General features: G+C 43.7%; 2 protein-coding genes across 6 annotated transcripts in view; one reads left to right on the forward strand and one right to left on the reverse strand.

The window, feature by feature from the left end:
- The window catches only part of LOC107312793 (uncharacterized), a 215,635-nt gene that overhangs the window by 66,602 nt on the left and 126,203 nt on the right, over positions 1-22,830 (reverse strand). Inside the window, exon 3 of the mRNA XM_085546184.1 lies at positions 4,430-4,527. Within this exon, the coding sequence (XP_085402310.1) occupies positions 4,430-4,527 (98 nt within the window). The remainder of the gene's footprint in view (positions 1-4,429; positions 4,528-22,830) is intronic.
- Positions 1-22,830, forward strand: part of LOC107312792 (vascular endothelial growth factor receptor kdr-like) — a 114,419-nt gene that overhangs the window by 25,765 nt on the left and 65,824 nt on the right. For all 5 annotated transcript variants that reach the window (XM_015860500.3, XM_032444344.2, XM_032444343.2 and 2 more), the window contains exons 2-5: positions 4,285-4,381; positions 7,847-8,058; positions 18,435-18,562; positions 21,717-21,870. In XM_015860500.3, the coding sequence (XP_015715986.2) occupies positions 4,285-4,381; positions 7,847-8,058; positions 18,435-18,562; positions 21,717-21,870 (591 nt within the window). The remainder of the gene's footprint in view (positions 1-4,284; positions 4,382-7,846; positions 8,059-18,434; positions 18,563-21,716; positions 21,871-22,830) is intronic.

The raw sequence follows: 22,830 nt of genomic DNA on the forward strand, positions 1-22,830 counted from the left end.
CACAGACGATGCTTCTGATCTAGGCTGTAACTTTCAGAAACACTCCATGATAAGCATGGCTTACAGAAATGCTTCCAATCTATTGCCAGCAACAAAAAAAAAAGCATTTTAAATACTGTGTATGTATCTCCCTCCTTTGCCTACCAAAATCAGCTCTAAAGCTGTGACTTGCAGTCCTTCCTAATGAGACTTGATGTGTCCTAAGGCCCAGATCTGTGCATAAGAGTGACTTTACACACATGAATAGTCCCTGGAGTTCAGTGATGTGCAAAAAACTATTTGTGTGCCCAAGTCCTCGTGGGCCCTGGTCTAACCTGCTTCACTTAGCTGTCAGCACAGCAGGCTGCGCTTCGCCTGGCAATCATTTTTTTGTCATTTGATGCGGAGGTTAGGTGCTCTTTGATGCTGTTCTTTCAGTTTTCCCCTCCTCTGTGTACCACAGTGCCCAAAAGGGGCATGTGGGTTTCTTAATCAGATATCATATCAACGTTAGCTGTCACTGTGTGATACCTAGATACACTTAGTCTCACGAGCATTTGTGAGTTCTGTTTTTGGCATAGCTAGTGGGTAGTTACAGTGCTTAAAGGACGCTCAAAGGAAGACTGTTAGAATAAGATGCAGAGATTAAAAATAGTTTTTATCTGTGCTCACCGATGGCCCTAGCATGAACAATCAGACTTTTGCTTAGCGTGGGAGGGATGTCCCTCAGCCAAGTGGGATCAAGGGAGACATCTGACAGAGGTGAAGGAGGTCACACGTCGTCCTCCGCCTGGGGATCCTCCCAGGCTTCATGTTGGCTGGGCTACAAAATCAGATTGTCCCAGGAAAAACAGTTTTCAATATACTTTTCTTCCCTGGACAATGTATCACTCAACCTTTCACATTTCCCTCCCAGGGACCTGTGCAGTTCTGCTGCGTTTGGGGTTTTTTGCGCTTAACAACAGCAGAATGAGAAACTGTAGGATCAAAATCTTGGAAACAGAAGTTGTGTCTGCCCAGGTTCAGGGCTCTTTCAAGATGATGCACTGTGCTTGCCTTGCTTTTACCAGCTTGCTTTGGCAACCAGGAATCAAGAGTGGGAATCTAATGTCGTAACTATGCTTCAGTCCCCATGAAGAACATATTTGTCCTTTGGTTTAAAGAGCAGATGTTGGGCAAAGACCTAATATAGCCTTGCAATATGCAATAGTCTCTTTCCTGATTTCATAGCATTATCACTCTAGCATCGTATCCCAAACCACACTAGAAGGTCTAAGGAAGGATGCTGCACATCATCAACTTCACAAAGAGAATGGCAGGGACAGCCACGGCACTGGTGCTTTTGTAGCTAGATGTGAGAATGTTTGTTTTTTGAGAAGACAGTTAATGATTAAAGCCATAAAACATAAATGAAATATAGTAAAATGGTGAACATTCATGAAACATACTGAGAAGGAAAAGCCCTGTATCCAAGCCCCAGCTTTGCCTCCAGAATTGAAATCTATCTCTGAAGGGAGCAGGGGAGGCTGAACATTTTGTGAAGCCTCACCCTGCCAGCTGCAGCTTTGGCGTGCTCACCCAGTGCAGCACAACCTCTTCCAGAACGACTGGCTTGGTTTTGCCCTGCAATGTTTTTCTTTCGGTCCACTTAGCCTTAGCTCAGCTATGCCAGTAATGGGCGCACGCTGTGTTTATAAAAGCCCTCTGTCACCTGGCAGCAGCAGCCCAGTGTGTGTGTGGCAGTGGAATTTCTCCTCCTGTCCTCCATGGGGTAGAACTCACTGAAATTACACTTAGCTTATTCTTTTCTTCAGCCCCTGAAGCCAAAATAAACTTCAGGGAAGAAGTACCTCAGGTGTATAAACAGAATAACTGAAAAATACTTTTTCTTTTATCAAAAACAGTCTCAAGAGCTGTAGGAGCCCAAGGATTGCTTTAAGCTCCCATCACAGCAGTGGCTCACACCCAATGCCCACTGCCCCTGGCCCTTGCAGACCAAGGGGCAGAATCTCGGCCTGTTCAAAGGCCAGCTTCAGATACCAGCTTAGCCCCCATAAGCCCTAAGAACAATAGATGGCTCAAGAGGAAGCAAAGAAAGGATTAGTCAGAACCTCTGGAGCAGGCCTGGCTGAAGTCATCACAGTGTGAACAGCCCAGAGTGGGTTGGGATTATAGCTGTGTCCTGTAAAAGCTACACAAGACTAGAAAAATCCTCAGCCAGCCAATTCCATTTTGGGGGTGATTGGTGTATAATACATACTGAACCTCATCCCGTGCTCCATGCAAACAGGATGCTTCCAGAATACACAGGGGGCTCAGATTCAAGAGCAAAGGTGTACTTGCCAGAGTGGCCTCCTGTGTAGTTTTCCCTTTTTTTCCTTGCTGTTGCTTGTGATGCTACACCTTGTATTGGTCATCCTGAAGGTTTTTAGGAACAACTGCACTTCTTAAAGAACCAGGGAGCAGCAGGACTGGCACCCTGTGACCATCCAGCATCACATGCATGTAACAGCAGTTTGTAGGTACACACAGCTTATTCTTTTATTCTTAGTATTTCGTATGTTCTTACTCTTTCTTATATTCTTATTCTTCAATTTATTCCTTACTCTGCAAAGTACATTAGAGAGAGAGCTACAGTATCATAAGTTATGTAAAACTGAGGGTGGTGAGGTCTCTGCAGTGGCCAGGACTGATGTGAAGCCTCAGCTGAAGGTCTGTAGGAAAGCCCAGTGTGCCCCCAAAGGGAGCTGAGCAACATGTAGGCTGGGCAGGATGCCTCTGGGGAGGCTCCTTTGGGACCATGTGATGAGCTGACCTCCACTGAGCCTCTGATGGGAGTCTGAGTGGCTCCTGGAAGAAGCCAGGCTCTCCAAAGTGGGAGTGATTCACTCTCCATGCTGAGAGAATATACCAAGCTAAGAGAATTTTACTTGAATCCAGCAAAGAAGAGATGAGAGGAGATGGGAGGTGGGAGGGAAGAAAATCGCTGCTTCATCCAGTTGAAAAGTTAAACCCTTATGTTTCTTTTTTTGTTAGATATGTTATCTTCACTATTCTGCTGAGTATAATGCCTCTGTTATAAGCCCAGCTATAGATTTCTGGCTTATCAAGTTCAAGGCAAAGGAGAAGATGTAGATTTGAAGAGCAGGAGGGGAAAAAAAACATAAAGCTTTAATGTCAGAGCTTTGGAAATTGAGATACTTATCTAAGCCTGTTTTCTCTTCTCCTTGATTATGTTACTTTGAATTTGGACAAGGAAAACAGCCTGGCCATCCTCACTTCTGCTTCTTCTCAGTTTCACTTTCTGAAAACAATATCACCCTAGATGTACACTCAGATAGGGGTCTCAGTAAGGGCAGTTTCACGTTCAGCACTCTGCAGCCAGCTGTCAGGAGCACACAGAGCGTGGTGGATGTGGATTCAGCCACAGAACAGCAGCCGGCTCAGCTGCTGATGCTGCCGTGGGTCCAGGCTCGTGAGCTTCAAACAGCTGTCTGCAAGGGGCTGGTTATATCTCATCACATTTAGTGCTTGTATCTGCCTTTGCGAGGGTGGCTGTTCTGAAGGCTTTCCCTGTGCCAAGAGCTGATGATGGCGATTATGATGAGAACATCCTTTATCACTACTGTAAATAAAGACTGTTGTCATTCAAGAGCTGACAAGCTTCATGACACTGGCACTGGGGATGGTGGCTCAGACACTTCTGCACATTTGCCTAACAGAGTATACAGCCCCAACGCCCTCAAAGGAAGCAGCTTGCCATTTAGTTCAAATGCAGTATTTGTGAATGTGGCTTTGGAAAACAGTAGGCTTTTAATTTGCATTTAACGCAGCAGATGCTTCACAGTTGTGAATCAAAGAGTTGCTCCCCGGAATTACTGTTTTTTCTTAATGACTGAAAAGTAATATATGACTTTGTACATCAAGTTTTTCCCAGGCTGATTCTTTCCAGTTCTGTATTTATGTAAAATTCTTTTGAAATTAATCTGTTGTCCTGTAACTGTAATAATGCAGTAACACAGCCAGCTCTAAATAGAAGCAGGAAGACTAGGAGCAGAAATGCAGGTGCTCGGTGTTAGAAAAGAAAGGGGTGAATAAGAGGGAGAAAAACAAACGGAGGGGATCTCAGTGGGCACCATGCAACTCCATGCTCAACTGAATCTCATCAGTATAAATTAAAGCCCTGCGTGGGCCCCCAAATTAGGAACTATTTACAAAACAAAAAGCTTTCCTCGGCTGTATTGTGCATGTTCTAACCACAGTGAATAGCCGGCCTAACGATGATTTCTTCTTTATTTGGGTCAGGTCTTGCTGAGGATGAATTTTTTGAGAAACCAGTGCTGAGCATTGCAAAAGACCACATTGTCATCTTACCAGGAGAAGTCCTGAAAATAAAATGCAGGTAAGGATTGCTCCAGCAGAGCTGGATCCCCTTGGTTGTACTGATTACCTTGCACATCACGGCTTCTGGGCAGGAGATTGTTGGACAGCCACGATCTGCAACTGGCGATGCTTTCCCTTGGGTGCATTTCAGGAGAACTTGTTGGGCTGAAACAAAGCAGAGAGAAAAGTCTCGGGTCAGCATTCAGCCCACTTTATTCCTTTTATCATAAAGGGACCAAAGCAAAGCCCTGAGTCAGCACACAGGAAAGCTTATGGAAGGGGATGTGAATGCTTAAGGGCATGGCTGGAAACCTTTGCCTGAAGGGGTGCAGCTTCAATTTCTCTGCAGCTAAAATCACTCTTTCCCCATGTCCATCAGTAAATGGCTATAAATATATATATATAGTTATACATATGTATAAAGACAAAAATGTGTACATAAGCTTAAACTTCCTAACCTCAAATACTGCCTAGCCTAGAAGATGACAGTTAAATAAACAGCGGTCAGTATGTGTATATTCAAAGACCTGACCTGTTTGAATATATATTCTTTAAATCAAAGATAAGCAGGGATCATAAAAACCAGACCATAGATCATGAATTCTGGCAGCAAGTCAATTCTTGACACAATATGAAAAAAGTAGCCATGTGAGAAACAAGCAGTGACTTATGTGGAAATGGGGAGCAGAGCTTTGTCACAGCTGGGGGACACACAACTGAGCAGTCAGTGTGAAGAAGTTGGTGTGAGCTCCTTTTGCTCTGTCAGGACACAAATTAACTTGCTTGGCTACACAGAGGGTCTCTGACTGGGGTGTATGGAGATATCCTCACTGGAGAGCTTCAGCTGGAGAACTCCATCTAGCCATGTGGCTTACAAGGTCAAAACAACCTCACTATGGTATTTTTAGCTTAGCAAGCAGCAAGCATCATGGCAATGAAGTTTAAAGTCCTCTAAAATCTCAGTGCAGTGCTTCATAAAACGTGATTTGTGGACATGAGTTGTGTGCTGCTCCAGGCCAACTGAATCAATGCTTCCCAGCAGTTCTCCAGCTGCTGCCATTTTGATCAGTAGGAAAACCTTATTTCCTCATATCATCAGATGAACAAAGGGATAAAGAAATTATCAGCACTTCAGTAGCGCTGATTGTGATCTGAAATTGCTGTATGGATGTGAAGCAATAAACACACCTAAGAGATGGAGAAGTGATGGCCTTTAAGGGAGTTCTGAAGTTCTGCCTGCTTCCAGAGTCAGGGGTCAGCACAAGGAATGAGTATGGGCAGGTAGCTGCTGCAGACTCCATTCATTTGAGATTCTTAGCCAGGATTTCCTGATTTTTGGCAGCCTGGCCAAAGCTGCAGTTGTTGCTGTGACTCCCACCTGCCAAATATGTGAAAATACCAGTGCAGTGGTGAACGCCTTCATTTTCCACCTGCAGGTGGAAGAAGTGGGTCCGTGTGAAGATGTGCAGAGTTGTGAATCCCCTGATTTACTCTGCAGAGCCACTGCTATGGTCACCAGGCTTGGTGATGCCTGTGTCTGTGTCCAGAGAAGAGCAACAAAGCTGTGAAGGGTCAGCTCACAAAGCTGAGGGAAATGGGATTGTTTAGTCTAGGGAAGAGGAGGCATAGGGGAGACCTTAATGCTCTCAACTAATATCTGAAAGGAGGTTGTGGTGGGGGTTGTCTGTTCTCCAGTTGACTGTGATAAGATGAGAAGTAACGGCCTCAAGCTGTGCCAGGGAAGATTCAGGTTGTATACTACCTCAATGGTTCTATGAACATAAAGGGCCATTTTTCCTGTTCTGGGCCAGGAGTCCCATTTCTTGACAGAAGTGTCTGTTACGTCATTGGTGACGTTTATGGATTGGGAAAGAGCACTGGATAGGGATGTCTCCATAAGGAGGTATTTCCGCACTCAGAAGGACAGGAAGTGTGACGGGTGAGGCACGGTTGTCCAAACTCACGGTGCATCTAAGAAGCAGGGTGAGTCTGCTCACCAGGAAGAACATCCACACTCTTCCTGGGGCTCTCACTCTTCTACGTGCTGGGAATAACCTCCAGACCTCAGCCCCGTGTCCTCACCAGATTCAGGAAGGCGACAGAAGGACGGTCAGAATCGGAGCCAAGAGGATGTTTGTTTGTCACCGGACTTGCTGGCGAGAGCATTCCCTTAGTGCACCAATTGCACCACTGCAAAGCTACTGGCACTGAATTGGTTCAGAGTTCTTAGCTACTGGAAATTTCACACAGCACGCTTGTTGGATACTCTAAGGACAGGCATCTTCATGTAGCAGATGTGTCTAGACTAAATTTCTTCCTGGCAACACTCAGCTGGGAAAATCCAGGGGTTCTTTCTCCTTCTTCTGCTCTATAAATGCCATTGGATCGATGGGAGTTCACCACAATAGAAAGGATGAGTGAGCTCCTGTCCTTGGAACAACATGGCCTTTCTGTAGGCATGGAAGCTAAGAAGTGCCTCCTCTGTTGTGAACTCAAACCCCATCCTCCCCCAGGATCCACAGACCACCACTTCTGCCCCCACCAGTTGACTGACCTGCAGAAAATAATCTGCTACAAGAAGACCACAGTCCTCTTTGCATGAGCATGTGGAGCCTGTGAGGCTTCCTTAGAGACCCCAAAGTGCATCCCAAGTAGGACGGAGCTGCAGGAGCTACTACGTGTGCCTATTGCATTTACCACAACACAACCAGCAGAACTAGGGCCTATTGCTGACCTGGAACACTAGTAGATCTCTCTGTACTACTATCACCTCAACAGGTGATAAAGTGCCCTTGCTTTTTGTCAGTGAACTGAACAAAATTGCATTTGACACTAGCTGTGATCGTAACTAAGACACGAATGGGTGACACGGTGTGTCTATCTGCCCTGCTGGTTTTACATGCTGAATGCTGTGATGGGGTGAATAGAAAAAGATGTGTATTGAGCAGATATTCTAAGATCTGTAATTGGATTAATTCCAGACCCTTCACAAAACCAAGATCGAGTCACTGCTGATTAAACAAGAAAGGTGATGAGAAGTTACATAAATGTACTCTCTCCAAGCAGTCTTACAGTTAAAGGAAAGTATAAGTTAATTTAGCAGATAAATATGCAAATTCCTCAACTTGAAAGAAACGTATAATTTTATCTGGTGCTTTCAAATGTTTGAAGTGGCTTAAACATAGCGGTAGAAAAACAAACTCGAGTTCAGGATGTCTGTTAAAATGAAAACTAAGCTTTCCTCCAGGAGTTAGCTTGCCTCAATTGCTACAATTTCTGGAATTTCCCCTGCTCTGTTGCATGATTTTGGTGTGAGCCCTCTTAATTTCTCATGGCTGCTAATCCAAGCACCCTGCAGCCTTATATCACTCATTTCCAAATGACAAGAGAGAAAACATTAGGAACATCAGCAGCCGATGGTCAGAAGGAAGCCCATGTTCTGCCTGAACCGTGTCCCGCTGTAACTGTGTTGTGCTGTTGGCAGGGGAGCACGGCCTGTGAGCTGGCTGCTGCAGGAGGCACAGAGGGAAGACCCCCGAGTGCACATCAGTAGCTGCCGTAACAGCAGCAGGCAGAGCTGCAGCATGCTGCTCCTCAGGAACGTCACAGCCAGCGACACCGGGTACCTCACCTGCGTTCACGATGATGCCCCATCTAGCGAGGAGCTCGCGGCCAAGATTTATGTGTTTGTTAAAGGTAAGAACTTCCTTTTGTTTTGTTTTTATGCCTTTTTGGTAATGTAAGATCAAGTGCTACAAGAAGCAATCCCGCCTCTGCAGAGGCCGGGATACACCTGGGTTTTCAGGCCAGATGAATTAATTCATGGGGACAAAGGTCAGGAGCCAGAAATTAGCTATCTCATTCAATCCCATCACTTGAAGATGGAGTTGTCCTGCCTATTTTTCTGTTACAAATAAGTGAACACTGATTTCTTTAAATGTCTTTTCCTTCCTTTACCTTTTAAGACCTTATAAGGCTTTTGCTACCACAGTGCTTTTCCTGAGGTTTACCTTCAATACCCAAGTCCTCTTCCTCCCCAGGCATGAAACTCCATGACAACAGTCTCTGTGGTTCCTGCCTCTCCTACACAGTTGTGTACTGCTTTCTCCTTCACATCTGTGGGACGCACTTAGCAAAGCTGAATGACTGCATTATACATATTTTATTGGATGGGGTTTTTCTTGGTGAAAAAAGCGCCTATTGCTCATTTTTGTTCTCTTGAGCTGCCTCTTCTATTTGTGTCAGAATCACTGGGTTCACATCTAATAACATATGAAACAAACTTCAGAGACTACTGAAATGAAGTGAATATAACACTGAATAACCATGTCAATAATACGACCTTTTGTTGAAAGAATATTCCCAGAAAATGTTGATATATTTTTCCAGTTCCTCTGACAATTGATTTACTAAACTATGAAATCATCTTGGGTCTTCTAGGCTGAGACTGTGAGTAATCAGACAAAGGAGCTGACGTTTTGTGTCATGGTAGGGGATCACATGAGGTCCATTGGTGCTGAATAGGGTCACTGTGCAGTTCTCTACAAATACTCAAGAAAATGGGTGAATTTAATTTTTCCACTAACTGCTAAAATGGGATTCTTTGAATCCTCTTACTGAAGAAAACACTCGAGATGTAATGGGTTTGGCTAATGTGGTCTGCCCACACGACTAAATTCAGTTTCGGAAGTACTGGGTGAACACACCTGTGTGATCCTTGTGGATAAGATTTTCCAGTCTCTTTATGTCTGCCCTCATCCTGCTTTCCCAGCAAGTCTTCCTCTTATCGGAAAGTAGCTTTATAGTGTTACTTGTTAGTTCCTGTAGTCACTTTTTTTTCTCCCTTTCTATTTCCTTTCTCTTTTTTTTCCCCCTTGTTTCTCTAAGCCCTGATTTCTTTATCCACCCTAGTTCTTGTGCTGAGCTGTTTCCTTTTCTCATTACACACCACTCAGATGCCCTACATCCAAGATTGTTAACCCAACTCAGTGCCTACATGTCAGGAAACAGTGTATTGAAAACTCAATTCTCTATCCTGATTCAACGCCCTGGCTGGCTACGCAGGACTCTGTTACTCTGTGGTGAGAGCACGTGCAGGAAATCTTATGGATCTTTTGGGACTGCCTGAGTATTTATCTTAAGAAAATATCTCAAGTTATGAAATATCTGCTGGTGGTGCACTTGGAACAGTGTTAATCTAAAAAAAAAAATCACAGGATGTCCTTTTGCTAGCCTGAGAGTACTGTGCCAAGGTTCCCCTTAAAGACAGCATGGGAAGGCAGTTTGCTCTAAATCACCCTCAAAGATTCTCCTCTCTCAGATGAGATTTAGTATATTTTAGAAGTTGCTAAAGGAAGCATACAGAAAGTGAGTCAGTCTTTACCATGCATAGGTGAGCCAACAAACAGACGCCCTGAGCCATGTCCCACCAAGCCAGCTGCTCACCCACCAACGCAGCTCCATCGCAGCACTGCACCATAAGCCTGCAACTGCTTCTAGGCTCTGACCTGCCAGCCTGCAGGAGCTGCTCAGCCCCTGGGAAGCGAAGCTGTACCTCAGCATGGATGCAAGGCTTGCTTCTCTTCCCCTCTAATTCCTGCATGTGTTTGTTGAATGTCATTCTGGGGATGAGAAAGCTGTTTGTCAGCAAGAGATCTATGAATGGTGGGGCTAAGCAAGGCATTCAGAACATACCCGTGTTTTCCTTCAGAATTTAAACGTGTCTTGTTAAGGAAGTTTGACATGCAGTGTCTGGGCATCCCTAAGAAACCCATCCGTTGTCTCCAAATGAAGAAGCTCATAGCTCCTGCTGAGCACCAGATGAAGCAGAAGCCCCAGAGCAGACTCAGGATGTTTTGTGGAGGAGCATGACTGGGCAGGCTGTTTGCAGCACCAAGCCAGGTGGGGTAAGAAAATGTGGAGCTAGGCCCTGAAGGCTGGAGATTCCTCTGAGGTTACAAGCCAACATTGCTAAAAAAGGAAGGAATGGTATTTTTTCCCTTCATTCCTGGCCTGCTGCTTGACACCAAAATGAGAACATGATTGTATCGGAAGCCCAGCTTACTGGCTATTATTTCCTGTGCTTGCTTCTGTTTTTACAGCCTCCCTGGTGGAGCTTCTAAGCTCTGCCAGAATCTGGCATGCAGAAGCTCTCCCCGGTGCTCTTGGGCCGTGACCCCCACACACCAGGCAGCCCATGGGGACCAAAGGCAGCGGTCAGCACTGTTTCAGCTGCACTGCCAGTCTGCAGGGAGGGAGTGCTCAGGACCTTAATCCTGAATCATTGTTCTCAAGGACTTTTCTGCTTCCCGCTGCAGCTGCAAGTCCCAAGGATTGTAATTAAAACACAGACAACCCCCTTCTCCTGTCTCCCATCTCCTAATTGAAAATATGATGTAGTTTGGGGATGGAGTAATAACAATCAGGAAGTTTTTAACTGCTCGTCTAATTTCAGTGCAGCTCTGAGGGGAAGGCTCTGCAGCTCTCCTATTTGAAATACTGTCAACAAATAGCTGATGGTCCCCAGGGTGTCAGCTGGAAGTGCCCTGCACCAGCCCAGTTCTACCTTGGCTTTGGTGGTGATTTCCTCGCAGCCCTCAGTCCCATGTAGCAGCATGGAGTTTGCTGTACTTCTCTGTACTGCTCAGCTTGAGGAGTAGGAAGGAGAATGGGCTCTGTTGGTTTTTTTTTGCTCCCTTCCATCAGCAAATTGTGCATCCTGATTACAGTGGTAATTGGAGCCAGTCACATCTTGCAAAATATTGTCTAGAGAACTTCATCCAAGTTTCCATGCTGTGCTTTGATTCCTGTCCACACACACCGGTGGTCGTGCTTTGCTAGAACATAGGGGACATAAAGACATGGGAACAGGAGGTCAGCAGCAGACATTCTCGATTCCTCTTTGTGCAAGGCAGAGATCCTACTCTGTTCTTTAATTAGGGCCATGATAGGGCTGGTGCTCAACAGACTACTCCAAAACCAGTGAGTCCCACCTCCTCTGATGACTGGCACAGGCACCAAGCAGTATATACAAGCCCAGTTCATCTGTGCTGGCTGCCACACAGGGTATGAGCACCCTGGGGCTGAATAACCCACTCATGCTTGGCATGGTTCAATCTTTGAGCATGGCCATTGCTGAACACTGTAACACTGGCTTCCTACTTAGGCCTAGACAGCTCCTGTTGGTTCACATGGCAGTGATGCTGTGAGCTAAGGTACATGGCAGGGCTGAGGGAGTAAAGTCCACAGGTGACGGAAAACTTTTCACTTCTTGCTGTATTTCTGCTTAAATTCACACAGTCTTTCCCATTAGCTCCTTTTGGCTTATAGCCAGCCTGGAGGAAAAAGAAGGATGGATCCAAGCAGCTTGTCATGTTAGAGCATGCATCTCACTGCTCATCAGCTCTGGCAGCAAGACATCACAGGGAAGGATATGATCTCTCTGCTGCTGCAGAGAACAAAGAGGGCAGGTGGGACAAGTGTTGCATCAAGGCTGAGTGTAACATCAGCCACAGCCCCTTCTTTATCAAATACCACAGCCCAGAGATGTGAAGTTCCATCTCCTTCATAATTCCTTGATGAGAAGAACCTAAAGAGGATGGAAATGCATGAAAGCACCCTTCATGTGACTGTATTTTTCATCTGACATTCTTCAAAGCTGATTTCTGCCTCCTTAATTCTCTTGACAGTTCACAGAGATAATGTGAATGTGAGAAGCAGCCCTGACTTGGGCTTTGGCTTGCTCTCCAGAAGATATTATCAGTGCTGGAGTCACGTTTCTTCCTCCTTTCACACTGGAGGCATCAAGACAGCCACACGTGCTGCCAGACACTCAGCTAGCTGAGACAGGCACATGGTGTTCATCTGCTCAGCGTGCATCCCAGCAGATAAGCTGGCTGTCTCTTAGACTGGTGGAAGTGTCTGGCTCCATATTCAGGGCCACATGGTGTGGGAATATAGGCTACGTCAGTGTGCAGGGCTCTCTGTGCTGTTCCTCAAATAGAAAGGTCTGGATAAAGGACTGAATACAGGGGAAAAACGAGCTGCATTCAGTTCTCAATGAAGACATTCAGTGTCTTCAAGCCATATCCTAAACTTCAGAGCCTTTCAAGATACGATGTTGAGCAAGCAGCATTGTGTTCTGGCATGCTGTCAGTGACAGCACTTGACTTCCAACAGCAAGAGGTAACTGTCCCCTCCATTAAACTGATACAGAATTCCTAAACAAAAACCTGACAGACAAAATCACAAACACATTTTCCCCACTTCTTCCTTCCCATTGGTTTTCTACCCAGTGATCACTAATTGCTGATTAAAAATTATCTTTTTTTTGCCCAAAGATAAAATATTGTGCTTTCTGTTTAATCTAAACATTCCACCACCAATTCTATTCATTTGCCTGCCAAACTGAGAAGTCCTTTATTTTCAAAGATCCAGTTTCAAAACAAGTGACTTTCTATATGTTACCTCTGCACCTCTAAGCTTTGATAGGCTACCAGGAGGAATACAGCAAGCCAGGCACTTTTCTTGTAATGCTTTCCAAAATTCTATGACCAAAGTGTCACTTAACTGATAACAATTATGAACGTCCTGAGTGTTCTTGGCCTTGAAGAAGAAAAAAACTGATGGGGTTTATGTAACAAAAATGAACCGAAGGACCTGAGATACTGATCACTCAGACTTTCCAGCTAATCTGTTCTTGTAAGATACAACTGAAGGAAGAATAGAAATGGGGAGGGCGTATACCTTCACAATATTTTCAGCAGGAACGAAGAGAGAAGCAGTGTGTGTGCTCTGAGGACTGGACTGAGTGATCTTTGTAGGTGCCTTCCAGCTGAAACTTGAGAGAATGTTTGGGAATTTGAAACAAGTGAACTGCAGCGCATGACTGTCCTCAAAGGCCACTTAGAGTGTGCCATCTGTGAGCTGATGGATGGTAGCTGAAGGGAGAGGTGATGTTATCTCCACGGATTTAGGTGTGATACAAATATCATGAGACAATTTGTCTTCACGATGTACAAAACATGAGCAGAAATGAAAAGCACCCAACACCCTGTACAGGGTCCTGCGCACGTGTCTTGGGAGGATGCGGGTGATGTCATGCAGGGAAGGAATGAGCCTGAGCGCACAGCACACTGAGTGTAGGGGTGCATTGCAGTTCCTGCAGAGTCTGGGGAGCAAGTTGTGCATCGCCCAAGCGGCTGAGTTAGAGGGAACTCATCTCCAGCAGCAATTAATCGTGTCCTGGGCAGAAAGAGAATTTAAGCATGAAGGGCTTCTCTTCCTGAAGGAAAACAATGTTCTTGTAGGCACTTGACCTTTGAGTTGCTTTGTGCTTAGTGTGCTTGATTTTCGGCCGGCCCCCTCTCCGCTCTGTCCTGGCTTCCCTCAGTTTGTTACATGTTCCCCCCAAACCATGCTGGGCGAGCAGCAGCACCCGGCCTGGATGCAGTTTCCTGCAAACCTCTGCTGACCTGCAGGGCCAGCCAGCCAGCCTGGGGCCAGAGGAAGGGGCCTCTCCCTCTCGATAAGTCACTCACATGCTGCAGCTCTTGTCTTTCTTCACGTATAATGAGCTTTGCAGCTTGCAGTAAATTATTCTTCTTAACTGTCCTGTGGGAATTTATGGGTGTTTTCTTATGGGTAAGATTCATAGGGCATATTACCTTCCCATCTCAGGAGGAACAGATGTGCCAAGCTATTTTCATACAGTGTTTCTTTGCTAAGAATTTTTTTCCTGGAGCTCAGTGCTGGAGCAAGAGTTCCAAGCCGTGCATTGCAAGACAGCACCTGCATTTTCCATGACACAGCTCTCCCAGTTGTGACAGTTGAGTGCAATTGACTTCCACCATCTGGAGCCTGAGATCTTCCTTGAGGCCCAGGTTATCATTTTTGAAGGAGTGCGACCCTGTCCCTTTTGTTTCAAGAAGTTCTGTCTCTGTGAGGCTTTTTTACAGTGAGTAAACTGCCTGCTGATTAACTGATGGTGAGGAACGTGTTTGTAAAGCTGGCAGTGATTTCCCAGTGTCCAGCAGATCATTTTTCCATGCCAGTCAATCTGAGCTGTGTAAGAGTTTCATGAAGGATTCTGTTTTTTGTCTGAGCAAACTGTGGAAGTATCAGCTAGCACCTGATTCGTTCCCTATTCAGTATTTATTCTTTGTCGTTTTGTTAAGATCCCAAGCTGAGCCACTTTATATTTGCTTATCTGTTAAATGAGCAGCCCAGCTGCCTGGGAAACACTCCTGTCCAAAGCCTCTCCTGCCCAAAGCAAGAGGAGCTGGCCTGACCCTGCTTGCGTGGCTGTTAGAGCAGCTGGAATGAAGCACATGCAAACTACAGGACACACAGTTCTGCTGCTCTGTGCACTGGTCCTTATGAGGCTGGATCCCTATAACCCAGAAGCTACTTTTTGTTGCTGTTACTTGCCAAGAGATTTTAAAGCACTATCTAGATTTTAAATATTGATGTGAAAGGCCGATGTATATATTTTGCCTTTCAGTTCAGACTGTAGCTTATACTCGGGGATAGTGTAATTCTAGCAGCTGTCTAGACATATGGCAATGCAGCCGTACATCAGTTCAGCCATTATAAGTCAGTTAGGAATGAAATATAACTTTATGTGATACACACTGTGAATTTGTGCTTCCCTCTGAGATGTTCTTCAGTCATTTAGCAGTGTCACGATGAGTATCTGTTCCATTTACAATTGAAATAGTTGGATTATTTTTAGTTCTGTTGTGATGCTGAAAATTTGGCAGACATCAGTCTTGGAGGTGGGGAGAAATGATGGAGGAGAACGGAGTTAAGTAATGGTTTGTTTTCCATGGAGAGGAAATACTTTAGAGAAATTGTGTTATGTTTTGACTGAAGTGCTTCAATTATTGCATAATTCAGTGTTTTCGTATGGTTTAGGATTATTTAAGTCTTTTGCTTAGCTACCTTCTTTTGATATTTTACTTTTCAAACAAACATTGCTTTTTGTTTTAAAGAACTGTTTTTTAAACTTTTTAAACTTTCAGTTTCTAAACAAACAGTGAAATTCCTTCTAAAAATACTGGCACAACTATTATAAAATTCAGCTGAAGCAATTAGTCCAAATTTGATCCAGATTTGTGAATAGCTTAACACCAAAAAGCTCCTTTTTCACAGCAAGTCTCCTTTTGGTCTATTTTCTTGTCTCATCCCTCTGCCACAGGGCACAGCAGTTGTCCTCTTTTTACTCCCAAGAGCAGAAATAGATATGAATGTGCTTCCCATAACACTTTTTTGCACTCTCACTGTTCACTGGAAATGCAAATCTACTTTCTCAGCCTTTTCCTACAGCAAGTAATCCAAGGACGGGGTCTTCTTGGAAGTACAAGGGCCTCTCACTATTTTGCATAAGCTTTAAATTTGCCTGTGAATGTATCATCGCATTTGATATATTCCAAGTATGGGTTAGCTTGAGAGCAAGACCGCAGAGGCATTAAGCAGCACTAATGTTCACACACAAACATTAAACACATGTTTGCAATGTAACTCAATATAAGAATGTAGTTGACCTGTTTGGGAAACTGCAGTAGACAAACTGTACTGGGTGTAAATATTTCATATTAGTTTTAGGGGTTGGAACAAGCTACAAAGCTGAGGACATGAGATCAGGTTTCTCAGCTGGAGGCTTGATTAGATCCAGCGTCCGCCTAGCCAAAAAGTTCAGATGTGTTTCTGAAACTTCCTAAATGTGGGAAGATCAGAGGTCTATTTTTCATTCTAATTAGTATCTCTCATAATGTTTCTTACAGTGCCTTTCCTCCACAGTACGTGTTTTTAATAGATTGATGCAGTCAGAAAAAAATACGAATAGTGTGGAATAGAAGCTGAGATGAAAAGACATTGCTGGAAATTATAGATACTTCATCTCGATTTCTGGTCTTTGCCTTCAGTTTCACTGCCTCACCTTCAGATCAGAAAGCATGCAACAAGAGGTCTGCAGGGCCCCTGCTGGCCCCTTGTCACAGCTCCCCAAGCTAATCACGCAGCTCTTGTACCTGCACAGCAATCCAAGTCCTTTTGTAAAACAGCCCTGTCACGTTTTGACCTTTCTGATAAGCTGTACCACCATCTGATTTCATCACGACTGAAGCACACGGTACACTCCATCTGCTAAGAACACTATTTCCAGTTCTCAGCTAAAATGAAGCTATCAGAAGTATAAAGTGGACATTCCCACTACCCTGTTTCTGTCCTTACTTTTCAAGCTTCATGTTTTTGTGAGGAAAACTGTTCTGGGCTGTGGAGAGCATGAACTTCATTTCCACAACCAGTTTGTTCTTTGAGATTGATTCCAAGTGAGGCACTCACACATTTCCATAGCATTCCTTAAGCAAGGACTGTTGTCATTAGCAAAGAAATGAACGCTGATATCTCCAAATGAATGACCTATTTCCAGACAAGTTAACAGTCATGGGGTAACAAAGACAAAGTGAGTGAGATAAACCACTTCTGTTTTCCTTTGTCAGTGGAGTTGTATTCTGGAATGGAAAAGCAAATCCAAACCTCACAATCTAGTTCAAACTACTCTACAGGTCACCAATAAGCAGCACCAATTTCTATCAGGAGATCAAAACTCCCAGAGCTGAGAGATGATGTGAAGAGGGATGTGCTGCCCAGCAAGTGACAGACATTCACTTTTCAAAGACTATAAGTCACTCACCATGAAAACTTAATTTCATGCACTTAAGTGAAATGGTGTAAACTGGCAGCCATAACATAGCTGTAACACTTCTATGCAGTGCATTTGTTCCTTGCAACGTACTTGAGCACTTTACCTTCTATTTAGTGCCAGGTTGTCCAGCACAGAATACAACTGCTCCCTGCTGCTTAAAGAGTGATCACTTGTTTTAAACAGTCAATGGATCCCCCTTGATTTGAAGCAAAATTCTGTTTGCCAACAGAATGAGAGAATGCACTTAGGCAAAGGGGCAGGGGTCAGTTGGACTGTAACAGTGGTGCTAAAGCAAGGCAAGCACACAGCTCAGACTCCTAAACACAGGCTGTGGCTTTGCTTTTTGTGTTCAAGAGGCATCTGGTCAGTGAGCAGCATTTATTGAAGATGCTCAGACCAGTGTCCTACAAAAAGGGGACACAAGGAGCCACAAAATCCTCCAAGCAATTAGTAATTTTTTATTTTTTTTTTTCTCTATAAAAATCCCTCAATATTACATCAGGAATTAGAGAGGAAAGACAGTACGAGGACGCAAGGCTCATTCAGGAATGCAGTAAGCATACAGAGGCAGATCCTAGGCCAAGGATAAGCAGGCTGAGGTTACTGTACAGCATCCATATACTCTCTTGTCAACAGCATAATCCAAAGCAAAATGGCTGGTTGCCTACATTGCATGCTGTAGTTGGCTTTGGATTAGCTGAATGGGATCTGAAACATTATACCATAGGATATCAAGTTGAAGAATGCTTTTTAGAAAAATCTTGACAGCTTTAGGGTCTTACATTCTTTTAATCTTCTGATGACCATCACTGTATCCATACAGTGAAAAATCAATACAACTCAGAAGCTTTATTAAATTACACTACCTCTGATTCTTATTGATTTCTATGATATATGTATAACCTGTCTGATTTATTGTGGCAAATCTGTAGAAAATCCTACAGTTCCCTAAAGGTGTGACCAAGTTACTTCTGCATTAAGCTGTACCTCTATGGTAACACTTAATTGCTGTGGAATTCTGATGTGCTACAGTGTAACAGCAGCTGTGAAAAAAGTTCAGAGCATCAAGGAAAGGACTATCCCATGTATTATAGAGAATTGTGGAGCAGTACATGTACTTTAACTGCATGTTTTCAGGCGGGGAATAGATAGGAAAAGGATTTTTTTATATATATGTGATTATGCTACAAACTAGCTAAATAAGGTTAAAAATAGGATATTCTGTTTCTTGGTAATCGACTATAGTCCCCAGATGACTTTGTCATTTGAAAACAAGCAAAATGTCACTGGATGTCCTGTCACATGTAACAGTGGGCTATGGTCGGCAAAGGAATGGTTCTGCAAATCAATGTTCTTCTCTCTGCAGACTACAGAAATCCATTTGTGGAGTTTCACCCGGAACATCCCAAAATCATCTACATTCTAGAGGCTAAGAAGACAGTTGTTATCCCCTGCCGGGTTACTTCTCCAGATATCAGACCCAAACTTTTCCAGGTGAGTGGCTGGTTTGGAGAAATTCAGACAGTTCAGAGATCTGCACTGCTGTTACAGTGGGTAAATGTGGAAAATAAAGTTGATGAAGCTAGGTACATTTCAGAAGGAAATAGAAAAGGTTCGTAATCATATGGAAGCACTGCTCTTGCAGTGTATTAATAGTGAACTGTGCATAAGGCTGTTGGTGGGATTAGGTAGAGTTTATCAAATGTTCTTCACATCTCATGGTTTGATGTTCCTCCACTAAAGCTTATCACTTTTATATCGTGAACTTCTCAGAACTGTTCTGCATTTCTGCTTGAACTTAACTTTAAAAACTTGACTTAAAACCAAGTTTTGATCTTGATAATAAGTGGTTACTGCTTCCTTGAGCAACAGCCACACCTGAATGTCAAGGCTGCGGAATGATCTGTGGAATAAAAATAGAAACTTAGGGTACTGGGCTTCTTCAGTCAATAGGGGTGTAATTGCTCAGTTGAAGGGCTTCAGAATCACTTCAGAAATATGCCTATCACAGAATAAGGAACAAAAAGTGGGTCTCCTAGTTCCAGTCCTGCCTTTTACACAGAAGATGATGTGCCTCTCCATTGCCCTGCTGCCTCTGCTGCTGCTCCTTTTCCATGGTCTGTTCTGGAAAGGTTGTGAGATGTGAGGCTGTGTTGCTGAAGGTGGTGGGCCAACAAGACACACAGATACGTGATGCCTGGCAGATACGTGATGCCTGGCAGAGGGTCCGAGGGGCTCTGCCTCTCCTGGGTGTGGGGTGTCTCCTCCTAAGAGCCAGCACACGGAACACAGAGGCCTGATACAGAGATCCAGCTCCTGCAGATACCAATGGCAGATTTCCAGCAGACGTGCACAGGGACAGCGCAAGCCTTATTGCTTTTGCAGATCTCTATTTTTAAGTTTTGACAGTAGGGATTAAAAGTGGGGGGATAAGGCTGCTCTCCATTTATAGCTTATCACTTGAGCCTGGATAACTGTTATCACCTTCTCCTTGGCTATAAAAATGAAACATCCCCATCTTATGTGAGCCTACTTCAATCAAATTTGTTGCTAGAATAGAATCACATGGGTCTAAACAGGGCCTTGGAGCTTCCTGATTTATCCCCTTATTTATAGGCAGCCCAGCTCTCTTGTGTGCCAGCTAAACTCTCCCCTGGTAATTTCTTCAAACACAGTCTGAAGTCCTTTACCTTGAGGCAAGCTGCTGGAGAAATGAGATCTCCACTGAAATCTCCCTGTTGAATTGCAGAGAAAATTGTCCCCCAAAGAGTCTTCCCCTGTGATGGGGAGCAGCAGAGTGCAGGGAGGGATGGGGATGCTGAGCACTGCTCCCACAGGAATGCTCTCGGGAGCCCTGTGCCAGCTCCAGCAGCCAGAAAGTCACCTCCAGCACAACCCGTCTGGGGATCCGACGGCCCCGCGTGGAGCCAAGGTGGCGGCTTCCCATGTGCAGGGGAAGCGGGGTGGAGTGGGGAGGAGGTACGTCTGCAGGACCAAGAGGTGAGCAAGGCGAGCCGACAAATTTAGAACATCCTCTGCTTCCAAATTTAATCTCCTATAGACAGTGAACTTCAAAGGGAGGAAAACCGCTGTGATTTCCTTCAAGCAGCACTGACGTTTTTTGTTTGGTTGTTTAAATATATATTTTTGAATATTCTATGGAGATGTTTAATATGTGTGTAGTGTTGAAAAGGGCCTCCTGAGTAGGGTTATTTTTTCTTTCCCCTTCCTTTCACTGTCAAACTTGCAGAGCTGCCAAACCATGAAATTCATCTTTATCACATTTTATTATTCTTGTAGAAAATGTACTTTTCCCACCGTAAATTAAGTTCCTTATGTTACCATTATACTTTAAAATCATTGCACTCTCTGGCCTTTAAATATGTATGGGGAAAGGTACCACTCACTAATACCAAACAGATCCCAGCTAACTCTACAGATCGTCCCTGTTATTAAGAAACACGTGCTAAGACACAAGACTTGAACTTTTAGTTTTGCTTAACATGATTTTAATTCTGGGCAAAAAAGCATTTTCAGTCCTGTCAGATCTGTTTAGTCACTGATCTGGCTCAGTGTGCATTTGCCACTTACAGCTTTGACCTTCATGGGTGTTAAAGCACGATTAAGCCCCGGGTCTCAGATCTCATTCTGTAGCTTTTCCTGAATTTTCCTAATGGCTCTTCACAGCTCAATTACTTTGAAAGCATTTTCCCAAAATCCATGTTTCCTATGACTGTCAGGAAAGAACCGCTGCTCCAGAAGAAAGCTGTGCCTGCCATCCCAGAGCAATGCCGCCAATCTCTGCCCCAAACTCTTACTTCCGTGGTCTTTGTTCTGTGTAGAGTACTTAATAATAAAGGACATAAAGCAGTGCCAGCCCAATCAGCAGTGTGTTCCCAGGGGAGATATGAGCATCAGCTCTCAAAGCCTGGAGCTGAAATTTCACCAGAACAGGAGTGTTATTTAAACTGAATCCAATTTAAACCACACTGCTAATACAAGACTACCATTTGTTTGGGGGCAGAAGAATAAATTGTGTGTTGCATAACAAAATGATGAAGAGCAACATTATGATTCATTTTTTCAAGAATCACAGAACAATACGAATAGTTCTGAATCTAGGACAACTAATGCCTATGCTACTGTGTTAATCATAGAATCAGAGCATGGTGTAGATTTTTAGAGGTCTAACTTGATGCTTATTTTAAAGTATTTTGAGACAAATGCATGGTACACACATGTAGCATTACACAAGGCAAAATTTTGTTCCTAGGCAGTTCCATAAAGGTTACACTGCAAAGCTTCCATAAGACAGGCAAATTACTTCCAGTAAAGAGATGAGAGAAACCAGATTTAAAATGGATGGCACTATGTCTTGCATAAGGTCTGAGAGGTTTTAGGCTACTGAATCAAGAAATCCAGTTACTATGTCCAAGTTTTGGATTTCAAACAGTTGTACCTCAGAGAGGACTTTCCTATTTGTACATGTTGCTGTTGCCTGAGATGTATGTGAAATGAGACCACCAACCACTCTGAAAGGTCAAATACCTCCCTAGACCGTAAAGAGGAACAGCTTTGGCTGCTTGGCTCTATGACCTGAAGAGAAAAAGAATGTCTCAGTCACCTCCTATTGCCTGCTCTCTTTCAGTATCCTCATCCTGTAGAGATAAATTTCAAGAAGATGCTGTGGGACCCAAAAAGAGGATTTGTCATCCCCTCTCATGCTTATTCTGGAGTACTTACATGCACTGCAAACATCAATGGAAGTGTGTTCACATCCTATTACCTTGTACAGAAACTGGGTGAGTGACTGCTGCTTGCCGAGGAACCACCATAATATTTCAGCTTCATTGCTAAGCCCCTGGCTATTATTTACTGGCTAGCCCTAGGAATATTTGATATATCTAATTGTTATGTATCTGCAGCACATCCAAACTGCAACACTTAAAGCAAACTAATTCTTCCCCTTGTTTTCCTATTCAATAGAACTTGCCCGATCCACTCCAATTGCCAGGTGCTGAGGTGGTACAGAACAGGAACATTTTATTCAAAGCTCATTAAGGCTTTGTTTGCTTGGATAGAGCAGTATTTACATTAAAACAAATGCCAATTTAGAATAAGCCAAACATTAGATTTTTGCTTCTGGTCATTAAACACAGAAGATCATGGTATAAAAATCTCATTAACATATTCATGTATTTGCTTTTTTATGCTGTTTCTCATGGTGATTTACTATGTCCTTTCCCTTGTATTTTGTAGCTGACCTTCAGCTCAGAATTTATATCCAAATTTGCAGCTACCAATCATTAAATTTTGGAATGCTGGAGATTAATTAAAATTCACTTCTAATTTATTTTTCCTTTCTTTTCAATGCAATCTCTTTCTTTCTTCATACATTGTATTTCATGAGGAGAGATTGTGACTTCATTCCCATTAGATTATGGCATCCCTCTATGCAATTAGCACTCAGCTTTAAATAACAGTGAATTTGTGTGGCAGCCAAATAAAGACCCTGTAAATCTCTCTCTTTCTATTATTCTTTCATTGCTGGAGTAGTAATTATTTATTACTAAAATCGTGAATGCAAAGCTAAAAAAAAAAAAACCAAAAACATGAGGACATCCTTATCTAGCCCCAAAGCACACCAGCAAGACCTTTCTCTGTAATTTATTAGTGGACAGAATTGTATCTACTGTGCTGCACTGTAGACTAAGAGACATGGCCTTGAGGCAGGCTTTTTCAGAGTTGCTGCATTTAAGACA

This window comes from Coturnix japonica, chromosome 4, assembly GCF_054131305.1.
Source record: "Coturnix japonica strain WE chromosome 4, WE-NBRP24, whole genome shotgun sequence".
Classification (NCBI taxonomy): Eukaryota; Metazoa; Chordata; class Aves; order Galliformes; family Phasianidae; genus Coturnix; species Coturnix japonica.